The sequence below is a fragment of the Lissotriton helveticus genome, chromosome 6, assembly GCF_964261635.1.
Source record: "Lissotriton helveticus chromosome 6, aLisHel1.1, whole genome shotgun sequence".
Lineage (NCBI taxonomy): Eukaryota > Metazoa > Chordata > Amphibia > Caudata > Salamandridae > Lissotriton > Lissotriton helveticus.
Window position 1 is genome coordinate 1997035898 of NC_136067.1, and position 19319 is coordinate 1997055216.

The 19319-nt window shown below is 47.8% G+C and overlaps 1 protein-coding gene across 1 annotated transcript in view; it reads right to left on the bottom strand.

The window, feature by feature from the left end:
- Window positions 1–19319, bottom strand: part of LOC144761997 (fucolectin-like) — a 1241072-nt gene that overhangs the window by 574338 nt on the left and 647415 nt on the right. Inside the window, exon 3 of the mRNA XM_078647164.1 lies at window positions 6297–6364. Within this exon, the coding sequence (XP_078503290.1) occupies window positions 6297–6363 (67 nt within the window). The 5' untranslated portion in view covers window position 6364. The remainder of the gene's footprint in view (window positions 1–6296; window positions 6365–19319) is intronic.

The window sequence follows — 19319 nt, forward strand, 5'->3', positions numbered from 1 at the left end:
ACTGGATGTTGTTATCAGTCATGTCATCAGTGATGTCATTTGAGATGTCATCAGTGATGTCATCAGTGATGTCACTGACCATGTCATGAATGATGTAATATGTGACATCATCAGCAGTGGATTGCGGGTGCGCGATATATAGTTAGTGCAACTAACTATATATGGAATTTCAATTATTTTGTGTGAGTAAAATAAGGTTTTGTAAATGCTAATTCCTAACTATATATGGTCTATAACCTATGGTTTTTTCAGTGAATTTTCAAGGTTTTGTAAATGCTAATTCCTAACTATATATGGTCTATAACCTATGGTTTTTTCAGTGAATTTTCAAGGTTTTGTATATGCTAATTCCTAACTATATATGGTCTATAACCTATGGTTTTTTCAGTGAATATATATATATATATATGTGCGCAGACTCCAAGGAACACCACTTCCAATCCCAGCGCAACCCAGAACTAGCGAAGCAAACAGGAGACGGACCACAGCTCACAATTCACAGGTTGGTCTTTATTGCAGGAAAGGTTGGTAGCAAGAGGGCAAGACGCGTTTGGGGCTCCAAGAGCCCTTGTTCACATGCAATGACACAACGATATTCTTTCGTTTTTATAATGCAGTGAAGCCCGCCTCCCCGCCAATTTTCAAACAGGTCACATGATCATAGCAATAGAGAAAACACTCTATGGTATCGCTAAAGACATGTGCAAATACACAAAATAAGTTACTTTACAGTGAAAAATAACTTAGAATGATGGAAATAATTAAAACACCATTTTCAATTAAAAACCATCTATCTTGTGTCGTTTCAATAAATATTCAAGGATAAATCCTTTTAGAAACATTATGCCATGTACAAAATAGCGACCTGTACATAATGGGGAAGCGGGTAAAATTGGAAGTGCAAATTACAAGAATCATTGAATCACAGTCTGTAATTCGTGGAGTGATTATATTGTGTTCAAAAATGCGATAAGAGAGAGAGGAAAAAGTGCTAGAAGTGCATGGTGATAGTAACCTGTGTATGTAATGCATAAATGCTAGTTATGACATTGAAGGAAAATATTTACCTTACATATGTTATATTAAAAGCATATATTAAAACATTTGATACTGGTATAAATACTTCATCATATAAAAGATTTTTTTATATAGTAAAAACACCCTGTGTAAAAAAAGTGCTGAACAGATCACACATCTAGAATTAATAAATACATATATACAAAATCAATTAATTGCTATGTGCATGAGGAAGCAGAAATGATAGAATTACCATTGGGGTGGCTAACATGGAACTTGACTAGCCACTTCTACTGTTATACATAAACACAATAATATGTAGACTGAAGACTGAAACATTAACCATCTCCCTAGATCACAGGGAACCTGACATATCTAAGGAGCAAGTGGGATGCAGGTAAGATGTCTTGACCACCCGGGCTTTAATTACAGAAGCGAGTCTCTAAAGAAAGTGGCGCAAATCCTCAGTATTATTTAGCCCATTGGGCCACTTGCTGTCAGACTCGAGGATCAAGCTTGACTCAAGCCGCCTTAATTTGAGCTCGCGGTTGCCTCCCCTTCTGAGTTTAGCGACAGATGCCACCACATAATATGAGAGGCAATTAATATCTTTATTGTGTATGCTCTCAAAGTGGCGAGCCACTGGGTATTCCTGATCACAATGTAAGATATCGCGCGGATATGCTGAAGAATCCTGACGTGCACTTGCTGTTTTGTACTGCCTATATAATTAAGGCCACAAGTGCACGTCAGGACATATACTGCATATTCCGTCTTGCAAGTATGGCTGCCTCTAATCGTAATTTCAGCGGTGGAAAATGGGGTTCTGTAATGTGTTTTATTAATTCCAAACTTGCACGCTCTGCAAGTTGAGCATTTTCGGAACCCTGCTGGTAATAACCAATTAGGTTTTTGATGTAGTTCTGGACTACTTTGGTCCAGAACTGCACCCATACTCTGTGCCCGCCTGAAAGTGACCAAAGGTTTGTTTGGTAACATGTATCCCAAAACAGTGTCTGTAAGGACAGTAGACCAGTTCCGGTTGATTATTTGTCTAATTTTGGTCTCCTGACTGCTGTAATCTGTTATGAACCTGGGAGAGTCTAAGCTATTTACGCTGGGACAGTCAGTGGCCATATCGTTATTATTTGTGGTTTCTGAGAGTAGACTGGCTTTAGAGCGACTTTCAGCTTTGATCAATGCTTGATTGAACACTCGGTCTGAGTATCCACGGGCCTTCATTCGGTATTTTAGCTCAGCGACACATTTATCAAAATCCTCAGTAGAACTACATATTCTTTTTAGCCTTAGGATTTCTCCATAAGGTATGCTGTGGATAGTATGCCTGGGATGGAGACTGGAGGCATGGAGTGTGGTATTGCCTGCCGTGGCCTTTCTATGTAGGGTGGTTTGTATCCGCTTATTGTCATCTATATATATTTTGACATCCAGAAATTCCGCTTGTTTGGCACTTATGCTGGAAGTAAATTTCATATTAAGGGGGTTGTGGTTGATCTCATCAATGAATATACGTGCTTCATTTTCATCCCCTTGCCAAATTATAAAAATGTCATCAATATAGCGGAGATACTTTACAATTTTCTCCCGTACCCATGCTTGATGTGTAACATTGAGGACCCACTCCTCCCACCAGCCAACGTGTAAACACGCATAGCTGGGGGAGAAGCAGGCCCCCATAGCCACACCTCTCAGCTGTCTCCAAATTATCTTGCCAAATGAAAAGTAATTGTTACCCAGACACCATTCAATCAAGCCCAGGATCACCTTATTGTGGTCATAATATTCAGCAGGTCGTTGACCAAGAAAATAAGTGACTGCATTTAGACCACAAGAATGAGCAATACTCGTGTACAATTGTTCAACATCAAGAGTAATCAGCAGCATATCTTCTTGCCAATCCAAGTCCTCTAGTTTTGCTAAGAAGTCACTTGTGTCCCGGACAAAACTGGGAAGGTTGTTGACCCAACTTTGTAAGAAAAAATCAATATATTGACACACATTTTCTCCACAGCTGTTTATGGCGGAGATAATGGGTCTGCCGGGAACAGGCGATGTCCCTTTGTGAATTTTTGGGATAAGGTAGAGGACTGGCAGGACTGGATGTTCATTGTACATAAATTTGTATTCGTCCGCTGAGATGAGGCCTTCCCTGCGATATTTTAGAAGCAGTTTGTGTAAGCTTTCGTTTGCCTTCAAATACTCTTTGTTAGTTGATTTAATGTAGCAAGCAGGGTCTTGTAGCTGCCTTTGTGCCTCTGTAGAATAATCTAATCTGGGCCAAATAACGATGTTACCCCCTTTGTCTGCAGTTTTTACTACTATATTGGGGTTATCTTTTAGCTTTTTCATAAGTTCAAAGTATTTGGCCTTTTGCACATTGTACTTCTTTTTCTTTTGATTGTTGATTTTTTTGTCCAACTCTTTGATGTCTGCAATAATGCAATCTTGGAAAACATCCACCGCATCTTTAGTCATGATAGGCACAAAATCTGATTTAACTTTGAATGGCGTGATACCAGCACCTTTTTGAGTCATATTGATTTTTTCTAATCTTTTTTGTGTGCTTGCATCACCATCACCACCCATTATTTGAGAGTTTGTTGCACGGTTGAGGTCATGCATATCAAGAAAAACTGGTACGTCACATACTGGTAATTGAGGTTCATTATCAGTATTGTTGGTGCTATTGTTGTCTTCAGTACCAATAGTAGACTTTAATTTCTGTAGCGCAAAGAATTTTTTCAGCTTCAATTTGCGAATATATCGGTACACATCGACTCTAGTGGAGGCATATTTGAAATTTTGTTCGGGGCAGAAGTTTAAACCAAGCACCAAAAGTTGATGTTCCGATTTTGTGAGGATTACATCCGATAGGTTCACAATGGATCTCCCTATTTCTACTCCCTCTTTTTTCATGATTGGTTTGTTTTTTTGCTCTGTCCCCCTTTGTATGTGTTTTCTTCTCCTTTCGCGTCTTTTTTTATTTCTGCGGGTGTTGCTGCATTTTTTTGACACGGTCTCAGTGTGCGCAGTCTTTCGGCTACTAAAAAAACAAGCTCTTCATCAATATCGAAAATGGGCATAGGAAGGCCAGTTGCAGTTAAATCTTCATTTGAGCCAATTGACCCACTAGAGGTTGGCGATGTGTCGGAGTTGGAGCTCACAGTAGCATGGTCTTGTGCCTCAGTTGATTTAGCTGTAGAGATTGAATCTGGCACTGCATTCCCCTTTCCCCTGAACTGCTGGCATTTAGTAACATTATATTTACGCGCAAAAGTAAATATCTGGCCATTTGCGTAGTCCGCTGCATCTCGTGCAAATTTGCTGACTTTCCTTGCTTTAATTTTGTCTGCGTGTTTCTTAAGTCTATCATGCAGTGCTTCTTTTAATTTTTTGGCGGCTTCGGTTTCTTCCATTGAATTAATTTGCTCTTGAATTTTATCAATTGTGGTCAATATTGCATCCATGTCGATGGCAGCATATTTGATCAGAATGTGTACTATGTTCATAGAGGCCGCCAGGTTGCTTTGGCCCCATTCCTTTAACATCAGAGGGTTCGGGTTTTTAAAGCTCGGAGCGAGCATTATTCTCAAACCCCTTGGTACACGTTTGACATCTGCATATTTTGAAAGTGAGTAATATTCCCACCATTTCGTGACTTCTAGGCGTTTTTGCTTTTCTAGCGCCTTATATAGTGATTTGATGTCTGTGTCTTCTTGAGTCTCAATGTTAGGTGCTGTTATATTAACACTGCTGTCTGACGTGATGACCTGATTGAACAACTGTTCCGCTTCCTCCTCCCTCACACGGAACTCCTCCGCAGACATTATCCTCTGCCCCAACCTGACTCTTTCTTCTGCTGTGCGCCTCAGATATTAGGATCGGCGTGCTATTTGTGCTAGTCCCTCACCTCTCCACCTCCGCTCTGCCATGCAGTATCACTCACCACGTTTTGCTGACAACACGCTTTGCCTGAGTCCTCCGACTCGGCCGTTGAATATCGTCCTCTACGCTGGTATTCAAATTTGCTGAACTTCTGGCCACAGGAGGGGGCATCCACTTAAAATTCCGTCTGGAAACTTGGCAAAAGATAGCTTGAAAGTGGATGCCTGCTTTCTGGAGAGGGGGTCCGTAATGGAAACAAGCTGATTTTCGTGATTCAATGTGCGCAGACTCCAAGGAACGCCACTTCCAATCCCAGCGCAACCCAGGACTAGCGAAGCAAACAGGAGACGGACCACAGCTCACAATTCACAGGTTGGTCTTTATTGCAGGAAAGGTCGGTAGCAAGAGGGCAAGACGCGTTTCGGGCTCCAAGAGCCCTTGTTCACATGCAATGACCCAACGATATTCTTTTGTGTTTATAATGCAGTGAAGCCCGCCTCCCCGCCAATTTTCAAACAGGTCACATGATCATAGCAATAGAGAAAACACTCTATGGTATCGCTAAAGACATGTGCAAATACACAAAATAAGTTACTTTACAGTGAAAAATAACTTAGAATGATGGAAATAATTGAAAAACCATTTTCAGTTAAAAACCATCTATCTTGTGTCATTTCAATAAATATATATATTTACACAAAGTGATCCTAGTTATTTTGAAGCACTTCCCAGTGGGTGCACAGCATAGGGGCCGGTTCCTGGCCATAATTCAATTTTGTACAACAAATGACGTGCCACTCTGAGCAGGCTTTTTGCTTGATTTATTTCTCGTATCGCACTCCACCAAAATGTTTCAGCCTTCCACTGCTTTTCTCATGGTCAGTCAGTCTTTCTTTACTTACACTTTTTATAGCCCGCCTCAGCCTTAAAGAGGCATTGTGGGAGATGTAGTGTACTGAAAACAATTGTTTTCAATACACTACATCTCCCACACTGTCACTTTAAGGCTAAGGTGGGCTATAAAAACTGTAACCACTTACCTTATTTTGTCCCTCAATATTCTGTCAAAGATATTAATGTATCTCCATATTCCTAGCCTTGATATTCCATGGTACAATAATTTAAGAACATGCTGCAGAATAATCTTATTTTCTGAAGAGCAAAATTAATCTAGTCTTTCGGTGTCTAGGAGAGGAACTAGGTGTTTCCTAGGAGAGCATTGTGGAGAGAAAGTCCAACAGAGATGCAAGTGCTCAAGGACTTAGTCAATGGTCTTGTGACAAGGTAAATATAATATGAAGATAACAATAAAAATGCAGCTTTGTACATTGCCAATAAACTCAATAGTGTATAATAATGGATATTTACATTACCTATCACTGCTAGGTCCATGACAAGCAGCAGTGTGCAGACAAACACACTTGCCAGATCAGCTTTCATTCTGCAAATAGAAAAAGAAATGTTTAGAAATGTTGATATCATTGAAACTGGAAAGGAAGCAGAGGGCCACCATGACCATGGAAGAAGCTACTGAAACAGAGGACTGGGCAAGATCGGAAAACAAGAGACCCATTTGATTAGGCCACCATTTAACATGACAACCTCAGATAACTGAAACATGCTTTCCCCTTAACTTTTTTCAACTTTTAGGCCCGCAGGATTCAGCAGGATTTCCAGAGTTTGAGGAGCAACATGTTTCAATTTAAAACAGAGTTATAAGAAAACAATTTACATTTAATATAAACAGAATGTGGCAGACTTTTACCTGTAAATCACCATTGGTGGAGGAGTAGGAGTCCACCATATGTTTGTAAAGAAATTAAAGGTGCTTGTATGTTAACTATGTATCTCAATGCTTTGTCAGCAAGTAGTCCTTGAAGGGGTTTTTAGAAGGCTCATGCAGGGTGCACTTTCTGCTGAGTTATGCGCTTCACATCAGACAGACTTCTGGCTTCTCACTATATGAGGACCCCCTACAATGCTTAATATCTGGTCTGAGTAGGTGAGATTTTAGCTTCAGGTCTCTCTAAGTAATAGTCATTAAATTATACATACTGAGTACTTCAAGGGGGAGCCATACCAAAAAGGTGATATGGTCTTCTTTATTTGTTGGTCAGGCGCTAACTAAGACCTTTTGATTTTACAAACATGTTAGCTACTGTCTAACATCATTGTGAGGGACAAACACTCTGCTCCATCATATGGAGCACATCAACCCTCAAAGTAGTTCCCCCCAGTGCCAGGGACTCCCATGACTTTGCATACTTTTGGAGACCATACATTATTTTTGCTTTTATCCCAAAATTTGTAATAGTGGTGAGTGGCCAGCAGCCTCCCCACCACAATAATTTTGTACAAACATCATGACAAAACAAAAGAAAATTACAAAGCCAAAAGAATGCCAGACCCACAGGCTTTTGTAATGCTTCTCTATGTTTAAAATGAGGCGTGCTGCAGAGTGTATCCATACGTCAGGAAGTAAAGAATATTTTTGGAAGGCTAGTAAGGAGGAGATGTCTAAAGTCAACATGGGAGTTCACAATGGTTTGAAACGTCATGTCAAGATCTTTTTGCCATGAAGATTTTAGTGTGTCTTCATTGTCTGAACTGATATCCTGCACTCCACGGGCCATATTATCAAGAACGGGCGATAACATTATCGCCCCTTTAGTGGCAGGAAACTGCAGCTAAAGCAGCGATAAGGGGCATGATAATATCCCCTTGAGAATTACAATAGAATTACAATTGTCACCAGGTTCTGGTGACAAGGCCATCAAACCTGGGCTTCTATTTGAATTCTCTAGGGCATATTATCAAGCCCCATATTGCCGCTTTAGCTGCAGTTTCCTGCCGCCAAAGTGGCGATAATGTTATGCCCATTAAAGAACCCTCCCAGCAGACCCAGAAGCAAGAAGGCATCCTGGTTCACCGACGACCTCAAGGACTCCAAGAAGACCTGCCGCACCCTCGAGAAAGCCTGGCTCCTCGACCGGACCACCGACAACATGACCGCCCTCAAACACGCTACCCGCAAGCACCACCAGCTCATCCGCACCACCAAGAAGAAATCCCTGAAGGAACGACTGGACAACAACGCCCACGACAGCAAAGAGCTCTTCACTATCATCAAGGAGTTCTCCAACCCCAGCACCGGCACCAACGACATCACTCCGTCACAAGACCTCTGCGACTCCCTCGCCTCGTTCTTCCACCGCAAGATCGCCGACATCCACAACAGCTTCAGCGCCCCACCCACGCACCCAACCGTCTAACCAACGCCCCCCACCGCCACCCTTCGCACCTGGACCACGGTGACCACCGAAGACACAGCCCGCACAATGAACACCATCCACTCCGGATCACCGACCGACCCCTGCCCACACCACGTCTTCAACAAGGCCGACTCCACCATCGCACCCCAACTCCGGAACATCATCAACGCCTCCTTCAACACCGCCACCTTCCCGGAGAGCTGGAAGCACGCCGAGATCAGCGCCCTCCTGAAGAAACCTACAGCGGACCCCACCGATCTCAAAAACTTCCGCTCCATCTCGCTCCTCCCTTTTCCTGCTAAAGTCATCGAGAAGATCGTCAACAGACAGCTGACTGCCTTCCTCGAGACGAACGGATCCCTCGACCCCTCGCAGTCCGGCTTCAGAGCCAACCACAGCACCGAGACCGCCCTCATCGCAGCCACCGACGACATCCGGACCCTGCTCGACAAGGGGGAAACAGTGGCCCTCATCCTCCTGGACCTCTCCGCTGCGTTCGACACGGTCTGCCACCACACCCTAGTCCAGCGCCTCAGCAACATCGGTATCCAAGAGAAGGCACTGGAGTGGATCATCTTGTTCCTCGCCGGAAGAAAACAAAGAGTCCGCCTCCCCCCGTTTCGCTCCGAGGCCACCGAAGTCATCTGCGGCGTCCCGCAAGGATCTTCACTCAGCCCCACCCTCTTCAACATCTACATGAAACCTCTCGCAGCCATCGCACACCAGCACAACCTCAACATCATCTCTTACGCCGACGACACCCAGCTGATCCTCTCCCTCACCAGAGACCCCGACACCGCCAGAACCTGCCTACACGAAGGGATGAAAGACGTCGCCGAGTGGATGAAGGACAGCCGCCTGAAACTGAACTCGGACAAGACGGAAGTCCTCATCCTGGGATCTTTGCCCTCCGCCTGGGACGACTCTAGTGGCCCCCAGCCCTGGGCACCGCACCCAAGCCAACCGACCATGCACGCAACCTTGGCTTCATCCTGGACCCCTCCCTCTCGATGACCAGACAAGTCAACACCGTCTCCTCATCGTGCTTCAACACCCTGCGTATGCTTCGCAAGATCTTCTGCTGGATCCCGACCGAGACCAGGAAGACTGTCACCCAGGCACTCGTCACCAGCCGACTGGACTACGGAAACGCCCTCTACGCCGGAACCACAGCCAAGCTACAGAAAAGACTCCAGCGCATCCAGAACGCCTCCGCCCGACTCATCCTGGATGTCCCCCGACGCAGCCACATCTCCAGCCACCTGAGGAACCTGCACAGGCTCCCCGTCGACAAGAGGATCACGTTCCGGCTCCTCACCCTCGCACACAAGTCTCTCCACGACCTGGGCCCCAAGTACCTCAACGACCGCCTGACCTTCTACACGCCCACCCGCCAGCTACGGTCCACCAGCCTCGCCCTCGCAGCCGTACCACGCATCCGAAGAGCCACCGCCGGAGGAAGATTCTTCTCTTACCTGGCTGCCAAGACTTGAAACTCCCTCCCCATCCACCTTCGGCTGACCCAGGACCATCTCGCCTTCAGGAAACAACTCAAGACCTGGCTGTTCGAGCAGTAGCATAACCCTCCCCCCAAGCGCCTTGAGACCCTCCCAGGTGAGTAGTGCGCTATACAAATGGCATGATTGATTGATTGATTGATTCTTGATAATATGGCCCCAGGCCATAAGTCATGTTAGAGAGTTTCTATGGTAAAGTTATGTAGTGGTAACAGTGTTGGGTGTAGGACAAGTCATTGGATTTGGTGTGAGCCAAGAGCTTTTCATTTTAATAAAAATATGTAAACCTAAACATATTTGTAAAGGGCACTTTCAGGCAACCATCTTTATCCATTGTTCAGTTGCACAGTCAATTATATGCTTCTTCTGCCCACCATATGACACAGCAGGTGTCTGTGGTTGAGCACACTTCTGCTGTTGCTTTCCTCATGTGTGAGTGAAGGCATTTTGAGGCATCCTGGCCATTGGTGACATGTAGAACCATTGGCCAGGATTGTACATGACTGAGATTCCATTTGGAGTCAGTTGGCCCAGGCTCTGTTAAGTGATAGTTTATTGTATTTGCGGTAATAAATACACTGTACAAATTACCTTGTTTGATCTTCATTAGAATTCTACACTCGCGACGATTGGTACTACGACCCTTTCGAGAGCCTGGAGCTGCCCGAATTCTTTTTGGCAGATCAGGAATATTTCAGCTCGTCGCGACATTCAAGTTGAGTCAAGTGACCAAGCGGATTTCTCTTCTTGAAAGAAACCGTGTCACTTACATCTTCAGTACGATGTTTATTTATTTAATTATTTAAAGGTTTTAGAAAGCGCGTAGTAACTCAAAGAGCATCCCAGCGCTGACCTGTTTCTCCAAGGGTTTCAGCCGTCTAATGAAATTATGTCTGCGGGAAAAGGAGGGTCTTTAGGGTTTTTCTGAACTGGAGGTAGTTCGGTTCTGTCCTGAGTCTTCGTGGTAGATGGTTCCAATGTTTGGCCGTGTGAACCGAAAAACGACGGCCACCGGTCTTGGCTTTTCTGACTCTAGGGGCTACGATAAGATTTTGTACGCTAGACCGGAGGTCTCTCTCCGCTTTGTATGGGATTAGGAGTTCTTTGAGAAGAGGGGGCCCGTTATTGTTGAGGGTTTTATGGGCCAGGCAGAGGGCCTTGAAAACGACCCTCTCCCTGACTGGGAGCCAGTGGAGGGATTTAAGAGCCGGCCTGGCGGAGGATCTTCCTGGTGTGCCCGTGAGTAGGCGGGCGGCGGCATTTTGGACTTTTTGCAGTGAGTTCAGGGTGGCTTCAGGGGCTCCCAGGTAGATGGCGTTACAGTAGTCTAATCTTGCCAGGATTAGACCTTGAATGAGGAGCCTCCTTGCGGTATCGGGGAGTAGAGGGAAGATCTTCCTGCAGGCTCTGAGTAGCCCAAAACATGTCCCTGCCTTTCTTTTAGCCTGGGTTTTAAAGCTCATGTCCTTCTCAATCCACACACCAAGGCTCTTGACCTCTTCCTTGGGTGCCGGAGGGTCACCTAGGCAACTGGGCCAAAGGTGAGATGGCAAAGAGGGCCCCTTGTGGCCCATCAAGAGGATCTCAGTCTTGGACCCATTCAGTTTCAGTGAGGAAAGATTCATCCATCGGTGGACTTCGGAGAGGCAGCTATGGAGATCCGATGGGGCGTGGTAGGGATGTGAGAGGGTTACGACCAGCTGCGTGTCATCGGCGTAGTTGATAATTGACACGCCGAACGAGCTGACCCTCTTCGCCAGTGGGGCCATGTATACGTTAAACAACGTGGGGCTCAGGGATGAGCCCTGTGGCACTCCGCACCGGAGGGGGATGGTGGATGAGCAGCTGTCGTTTTCCCGCACCTGGAAGGAGCGTCCTGATAAAAAGGATTCTAGCCATTTCAGGGCCGTGCCCTTTAGTCCGATCTCTCCCAGTCGGTGGATTAGGGTGGGATGGTCTATAGTGTCGAAGGCCGCACTGAGATCCAGGAGGATCACTGCCACTGATCCTCCTGTGTCCAGAATGCTTCTGGCCTTCTCCACCGCTGCCAGGAGGGCGATGTCCGTGCCCTGACCTGGACGGAACCCTGTCTCGGAGACCGCTAAGAGGTTGTTGCTTTCTAGGTAAAGCGATAATTGCTTGTTTACCAGTTTCTCTGCGATCTTGCTGTTTCCAGGGAGAAGGGATATGGGCCTGTAGTTGGTGAAGTCCTGCGGGTCTAAGGAAGGTTTTTTTAATAGACCTTTGACTGCTGCCGCTTTCCAGCTGGGAGGGACTATGCCCTCCGAGAGAGAGGAGTTGATCAGGGCCGTGAGGGGAGGGATGATGGTGCTCGCCACTTTTTTTAGGAAGCGGAGGGGTGCAGGGTCGAGGGGGGAGCCACTTTTAATTGAGGCTAGCGTTGCTCCTACTTCTTCCGTTGTTACGGGGCCGAAAGCGTCCAGGGAGGGTTGGGGGTGAGCTAACAGCAGAGAAGGATGGGTAGAGGTGGTAGTGAGATCCTGCTCTGTGTGGGCCTGATCGGGGGGAGGTATGGTAAGAAGAATTTTTTGAATCTTCTCGTCAAAGAAGGTGGCTAAGTTGTTACATTTGATTTCAGCTTCTTTGGGATCGAGGGGTTTAAGTGGGGGGTCAGGGGCGTGGAGGAGTTCTTTAAGAACTGAATAGGTTTCATGGGCCGAACAGGCAGCGTTTTTAATTCTGTTCTCTTAGAAGCTGGTTTTGGTGTTGCGGAGCTCTTTTTTGTAAGTTTTTACAGAGGTACGGAATGAATCTTTTTGTTCCTTGGTTTTTTCCTTCCTCCAGATACGTTCATTCCTTTTGCAAACCTTGCACAGAAGGTTGAGTTCCGGGGTGTACCAGGGTGAGGGATTAACTCTCTTGGTGTGTTTCAGAGAGTGGGTTTTAGGCAGAATGGCGTCGAGCGATTGGGTAATCCAGGTACTGAATTCTTTGTCCCCTGCTACGATGTCGTGGGGAGGGTGGGGAGCATTTTCCCTGAGTTTGGCTGCCCAAACGTCTGGTTCCAATTTCTGCCATCGTCTGGTATACGTTCTGGTTTTGGAAGGTGGAGGGGGCGGAGTGATGATGTCCCATACTAGGGAGACCAAAAAGTGGTCCGTCCAGGGAAGGGGGATATGGTCAAGGGTTCTCAAATTGGGGATATTGGAGAGAATAGGATCAAGCAGTTGCCCTCTTTCATGAGTGGCTCGTGGGTTTTTGAGGTCAAGGCCCATTGAGGTGAAATCCTGAAGTAGTTCACTGGCCTGCTTGTCATCCGGGTCCAAGAAATGTACGTTCAGGTCTCCTAGTAGTAGGTAGTTAGTGGTGGACGCACATTTGATGGACGTTTGGTCGATAATTTTGTTCGAAAAGTCTCCTAGATTGCCTGGCGGGCGATATACCAGAGTCCCTGACAGCGAGGTAACTGGGGAGATTTGTATGGTGTAGTGGCAGTTTTCGTATCCCTTGATGTTGCCATCAGATGTTTTACAAGTGAGGGTGTCTTTAAGGATTATCGCTAGTCCACCTCCCCTCCCCTCTGGTCTGATCAGTGAGCACATGACGTACCCGGGGGGGAGTGCTAGAACGATGTCTGGGCCACTGCTGGGGGTAAGCCAGGTTTCTTTTAGAAACAGAATGTCTAAGGCATAGTTTGTAATTAAGAGGTTCACTTCGTGTGAGTGTTTCACGAGCGACCTGCAGTTAAGTAGGCCTAGATGCAAGCCCTTAGGTGCCGTGTTTTGATTGGCAGGGTCGCGGAAGTCACAGACGGAGAAATGGGTACCTTCATTCAGGATGCGCGAGCAGGAGGGTTCTTTGTTGGGGTTTAAGGCTAATAAGTCCGCGCGAGTGTAGGTCCGGTCGTTGCGGGCTGATGAGGGCAGAGTAGCTGGGCCTAGGGCCGGCTGGGCCCGGACGGGCCCAGACGGGCTTGCCTTTGGCGCGCCTTCGGCGCGCTGCCGGCGCGCCCGCTGCGCCCGTCCGCTGCGCTCCCTGTGCTGGCACATATTTATGGGGAGTTTGTGGGCGTTGGAGGGGTGGGTGTGGCCAACAGGAGTGGGCGTGTCCCGTGGCTCCGCGAGGTGAGTGATGGCGGCGAGCAAGCGTTTCCTGCCCCTAACAGCGCTTAGATCGGCTGATTAGGGTTAGCAGGTGAGCGCTGAGGAGTGGGTGCTAAGTGCTTTAAAAATACAGGAATACAATTTAAAAGCAGTGATTTTTTAGTTTTTAAGCAAAACAGAACTCCCGGCTTCCGCCTCAGGAGGATTAGGTACAAATGCGGCACTAGGAATCAGACGCGCTTTAGTACTGGCGAGAGATGGGCGTGGCCAACAGGAGTGGGCGTGTCCCGTGGCTCCTCGAGGTGAGTGATGGCGGCGAGCAAGCGTTTCCTGCCCCTAACAGCGCTTAGATCGGCTGATTAGGGTTAGCAGGTGAGCGCTGAGGAGTGGGTGCTAAGTGCTTTAAAAATACAGGAATACAATTTAAAAGCAGTGATTTTTTAGTTTTTAAGCAAAACAGAACTCCCGGCTTCCGCCTCAGGAGGATTAGGTACAAATGCGGCACTAGGAATCAGACGCGCTTTAGTACTGGCGAGAGATGGGCCTGGCCAACAGGAGTGGGCGTGTCCCGTGGCTCCTCGAGGTGAGTGATGGCGGCGAGCAAGCGTTTCCTGCCCCTAACAGCGCTTAGATAGGCTGATTAGGGTTAGCAGGTGAGCGCTGAGGAGTGGGTGCTAAGTGCTTTAAAAATACAGGAATACAATTTAAAAGCAGTGATTTTTTAGTTTTTAAGCAAAACAGAACTCCCGGCTTCCGCCTCAGGAGGATTAGGTACAAATGCGGCACTAGGAATCAGACGCGCTTTAGTACTGGCGAGAGATGGGCGTGGCCAACAGGAGTGGGCGTGTCCCGTGGCTCCTCGAGGTGAGTGATGGCGGCGAGCAAGCGTTTCCTGCCCCTAACAGCGCTTAGATCGGCTGATTAGGGTTAGCAGGTGAGCGCTGAGGAGTGGGTGCTAGGTGCTTTAAAAATACAGGAATACAATTTAAAAGCAGTGATTTTTTAGTTTTTAAGCAAAACAGAACTCCCGGCTTCCGCCTCAGGAGGATTAGGTACAAATGCGGCGCTAGGAATCAGACGCGCTTTAGTACTGGCGAGAGATGGGCGTGGCCAACAGGAGTGGGCGTGTCCCGTGGCTCCTCGAGGTGAGTGATGGCGGCGAGCAAGCGTTTCCTGCCCCTAACAGCGCTTAGATCGGCTGATTAGGGTTAGCAGGTGAGCGCTGAGGAGTGGGTGCTAAGTGCTTTAAAAATACAGGAATACAATTTAAAAGCAGTGATTTTTTAGTTTTTAAGCAAAACAGAACTCCCGGCTTCCGCCTCAGGAGGATTAGGTACAAATGCGGCACTAGGAATCAGACGCGCTTTAGTACTGGCGAGAGATGGGCGTGGCCAACAGGAGTGGGCGTGTCCCGTGGCTCCTCGAGGTGAGTGATGGCGGCGAGCAAGCGTTTCCTGCCCCTAACAGCGCTTAGATCGGCTGATTAGGGTTAGCAGGTGAGCGCTGAGGAGTGGGTGCTAAGTGCTTTAAAAATACAGGAATACAATTTAAAAGCAGTGATTTTTTAGTTTTTAAGCAAAACAGAACTCCCGGCTTCCGCCTCAGGAGGATTAGGTACAAATGCGGCACTAGGAATCAGACGCGCTTTAGTACTGGCGAGAGATGGGCGTGGCCAACAGGAGTGGGCGTGTCCCGTGGCTCCTCGAGGTGAGTGATGGCGGCGAGCAAGCGTTTCCTGCCCCTAACAGCGCTTAGATCGGCTGATTAGGGTTAGCAGGTGAGCGCTGAGGAGTGGGTGCTAAGTGCTTTAAAAATACAGGAATACAATTTAAAAGCAGTGATTTTTTTGTTTTTAAGCAAAACAGAACTCCCGGCTTCCGCCTCAGGAGGATTAGGTACAAATGCGGCACTAGGAATCAGACGCGCTTTAGTACTGGCGAGAGATGGGCGTGGCCAACAGGAGTGGGCGTGTCCCGTGGCTCCTCGAGGTGAGTGATGGCGGCGAGCAAGCGTTTCCTGCCCCTAACAGCGCTTAGATCGGCTGATTAGGGTTAGCAGGTGAGCGCTGAGGAGTGGGTGCTAAGTGCTTTAAAAATACAGGAATAAAATTTAAAAGCAGTGATTTTTTAGTTTTTAAGCAAAACAGAACTCCCGGCTTCTGCCTCAGGAGGATTAGGTACAAATGCGGCACTAGGAATCAGACGCGCTTTAGTACTGGCGAGAGATGGGCGTGGCCAACAGGAGTGGGTGTGTCCCGTGGCTCCTCGAGGTGAGTGATGGCGGCGAGCAAGCGTTTCCTGCCCCTAACAGCGCTTAGATCGGCTGATTAGGGTTAGCAGGTGAGCGCTGAGGAGTGGGTGCTAAGTGCTTTAAAAATACAGGAATACAATTTAAAAGCAGTGATTTTTTAGTTTTTAAGCAAAACAGAACTCCCGGCTTCCGCCTCAGGAGGATTAGGTACAAATGCGGCACTAGGAATCAGACGCGCTTTAGTACTGGCGAGAGATGGGCGTGGCCAACAGGAGTGGGCGTGTCCCGTGGCTCCTCGAGGTGAGTGATGGCGGCGAGCAAGCGTTTCCTGCCCCTAACAGCGCTTAGACCGGCTGATTAGGGTTAGCAGGTGAGCGCTGAGGAGTGGGTGCTAAGTGCTTTAAAAATACAGGAATACAATTTAAAAGCAGTGATTTTTTAGTTTTTAAGCAAAACAGAACTCCCGGCTTCCGCCTCAGGAGGATTAGGTACAAATGCGGCACTAGGAATCAGACGCGCTTTAGTACTGGCGAGAGATCGGCGTGGCCAACAGGAGTGGGCGTGTCCCGTGGCTCCTCGAGGTGAGTGATGGCGGCGAGCAAGCGTTTCCTGCCCCTAACAGCGCTTAGATCGGCTGATTAGGGTTAGCAGGTGAGCGCTGAGGAGTGGGTGCTAAGTGCTTTAAAAATACAGGAATACAATTTAAAAGCAGTGATTTTTTAGTTTTTAAGCAAAACAGAACTCCCGGCTTCCGCCTCAGGAGGATTAGGTACAAATGCGGCACTAGGAATCAGACGCGCTTTAGTACTGGCGAGAGATGGGCGTGGCCAACAGGAGTGGGCGTGTCCCGTGGCTCCTTGAGGTGAGTGATGGCGGCGAGCAAGCGTTTCCTGCCCCTAACAGCGCTTAGACCGGCTGATTAGGGTTAGCAGGTGAGCGCTGAGGAGTGGGTGCTAAGTGCTTTAAAAATACAGGAATACAATTTAAAAGCAGTGATTTTTTAGTTTTTAAGCAAAACAGAACTCCCGGCTTCCGCCTCAGGAGGATTAGGTACAAATGCGGCACTAGGAATCAGACGCGCTTTAGTACTGGCGAGAGATGGGCGTGGCCAACAGGAGTGGGCGTGTCCCGTGGCTCCTCGAGGTGAGTGATGGCGGCGAGCAAGCGTTTCCTGCCCCTAACAGCGCTTAGATCGGCTGATTAGGGTTAGCAGGTGAGCGCTGAGGAGTGGGTGCTAAGTGCTTTAAAAATACAGGAATACAATTTAAAAGCAGTGATTTTTTAGTTTTTAAGCAAAACAGAACTCCCGGCTTCCGCCTCAGGAGGATTAGGTACAAATGCGGCACTAGGAATCAGACGCGCTTTAGTACTGGCGAGAGATGGGCGTGGCCAACAGGAGTGGGCGTGTCCCGTGGCTCCTCGAGGTGAGTGATGGCGGCGAGCAAGCGTTTCCTGCCCCTAACAGCGCTTAGACCGGCTGATTAGGGTTAGCAGGTGAGCGCTGAGGAGTGGGTGCTAAGTGCTTTAAAAATACAGGAATACAATTTAAAAGCAGTGATTTTTTAGTTTTTAAGCAAAACAGAACTCCCGGCTTCCGCCTCAGGAGGATTAGGTACAAATGCGGCACTAGGAATCAGACGCGCTTTAGTACTGGCGAGAGATGGGCGTGGCCAACAGGAGTGGGCGTGTCCCGTGGCTCCTCGAGGTGAGTGATGGCGGCGAGCAAGCGTTTCCTGCCCCTAACAGCGCTTAGACCGGCTGATTAGGGTTAGCAGGTGAGCGCTGAGGAGTGGGTGCTAAGTGCTTTAAAAATACAGGAATACAATTTAAAAGCAGTGATTTTTTAGTTTTTAAGCAAAACAGAACTCCCGGCTTCCGCCTCAGGAGGATTAGGTACAAATGCGGCACTAGGAATCAGACGCGCTTTAGTACTGGCGAGAGATGGGCGTGGCCAACAGGAGTGGGCGTGTCCCGTGGCTCCTCGAGGTGAGTGATGGCGGCGAGCAAGCGTTTCCTGCCCCTAACAGCGCTTAGATCGGCTGATTAGGGTTAGCAGGTGAGCGCTGAGGAGTGGGTGCTAAGTGCTTTAAAAATACAGGAATACAATTTAAAAGCAGTGATTTTTTAGTTTTTAAGCAAAACAGAACTCCCGGCTTCCGCCTCAGGAGGATTAGGTACAAATGCGGCACTAGGAATCAGACGCGCTTTAGTACTGGCGAGAGATGGGCGTGGCCAACAGGAGTGGGCGTGTCCCGTGGCTCCTCGAGGTGAGTGATGGCGGCGAGCAAGCGTTTCCTGCCCCTAACAGCGCTTAGATCGGCTGATTAGGGTTAGCAGGTGAGCGCTGAGGAGTGGGTGCTAAGTGCTTTAAAAATACAGGAATACAATTTAAAAGCAGTGATTTTTTAGTTTTTAAGCAAAACAGAACTCCCGGCTTCCGCCTCAGGAGGATTAGGTACAAATGCGGCACTAGGAATCAGACGCGCTTTAGTACTGGCGAGAGATGGGCGTGGCCAACAGGAGTGGGCGTGTCCCGTGGCTCCTCGAGGTGAGTGATGGCGGCGAGCAAGCGTTTCCTGCCCCTAACAGCGCTTAGATCGGCTGATTAGGGTTAGCAGGTGAGCGCTGAGGAGTGGGTGCTAGGTGCTTTAAAAATACAGGAATACAATTTAAAAGCAGTGATTTTTTAGTTTTTAAGCAAAACAGAACTCCCGGCTTCCGCCTCAGGAGGATTAGGTACAAATGCGGCACTAGGAATCAGACGCGCTTTAGTACTGGCGAGAGATGGGCGTGGCCAACAGGAGTGGGCGTGTCCCGTGGCTCCTCGAGGTGAGTGATGGCGGCGAGCAAGCGTTTCCTGCCCCTAACAGCGCTTAGATCGGCTGATTAGGGTTAGCAGGTGAGCGCTGAGGAGTGGGTGCTAAGTGCTTTAAAAATACAGGAATACAATTTAAAAGCAGTGATTTTTTAGTTTTTAAGCAAAACAGAACTCCCGGCTTCCGCCTCAGGAGGATTAGGTACAAATGCGGCACTAGGAATCAGACGCGCTTTAGTACTGGCGAGAGATGGGCGTGGCCAACAGGAGTGGGCGTGTCCCGTGGCTCCTCGAGGTGAGTGATGGCGGCGAGCAAGCGTTTCCTGACCCTAACAGCGCTTAGATCGGCTGATAAGGGTTAGCAGGTGAGCGCTGAGGAGTGGGTGCTAAGTGCTTTAAAAATACAGGAATACAATTTAAAAGCAGTGATTTTTTAGTTTTTAAGCAAAACAGAACTCCCGGCTTCCGCCTCAGGAGG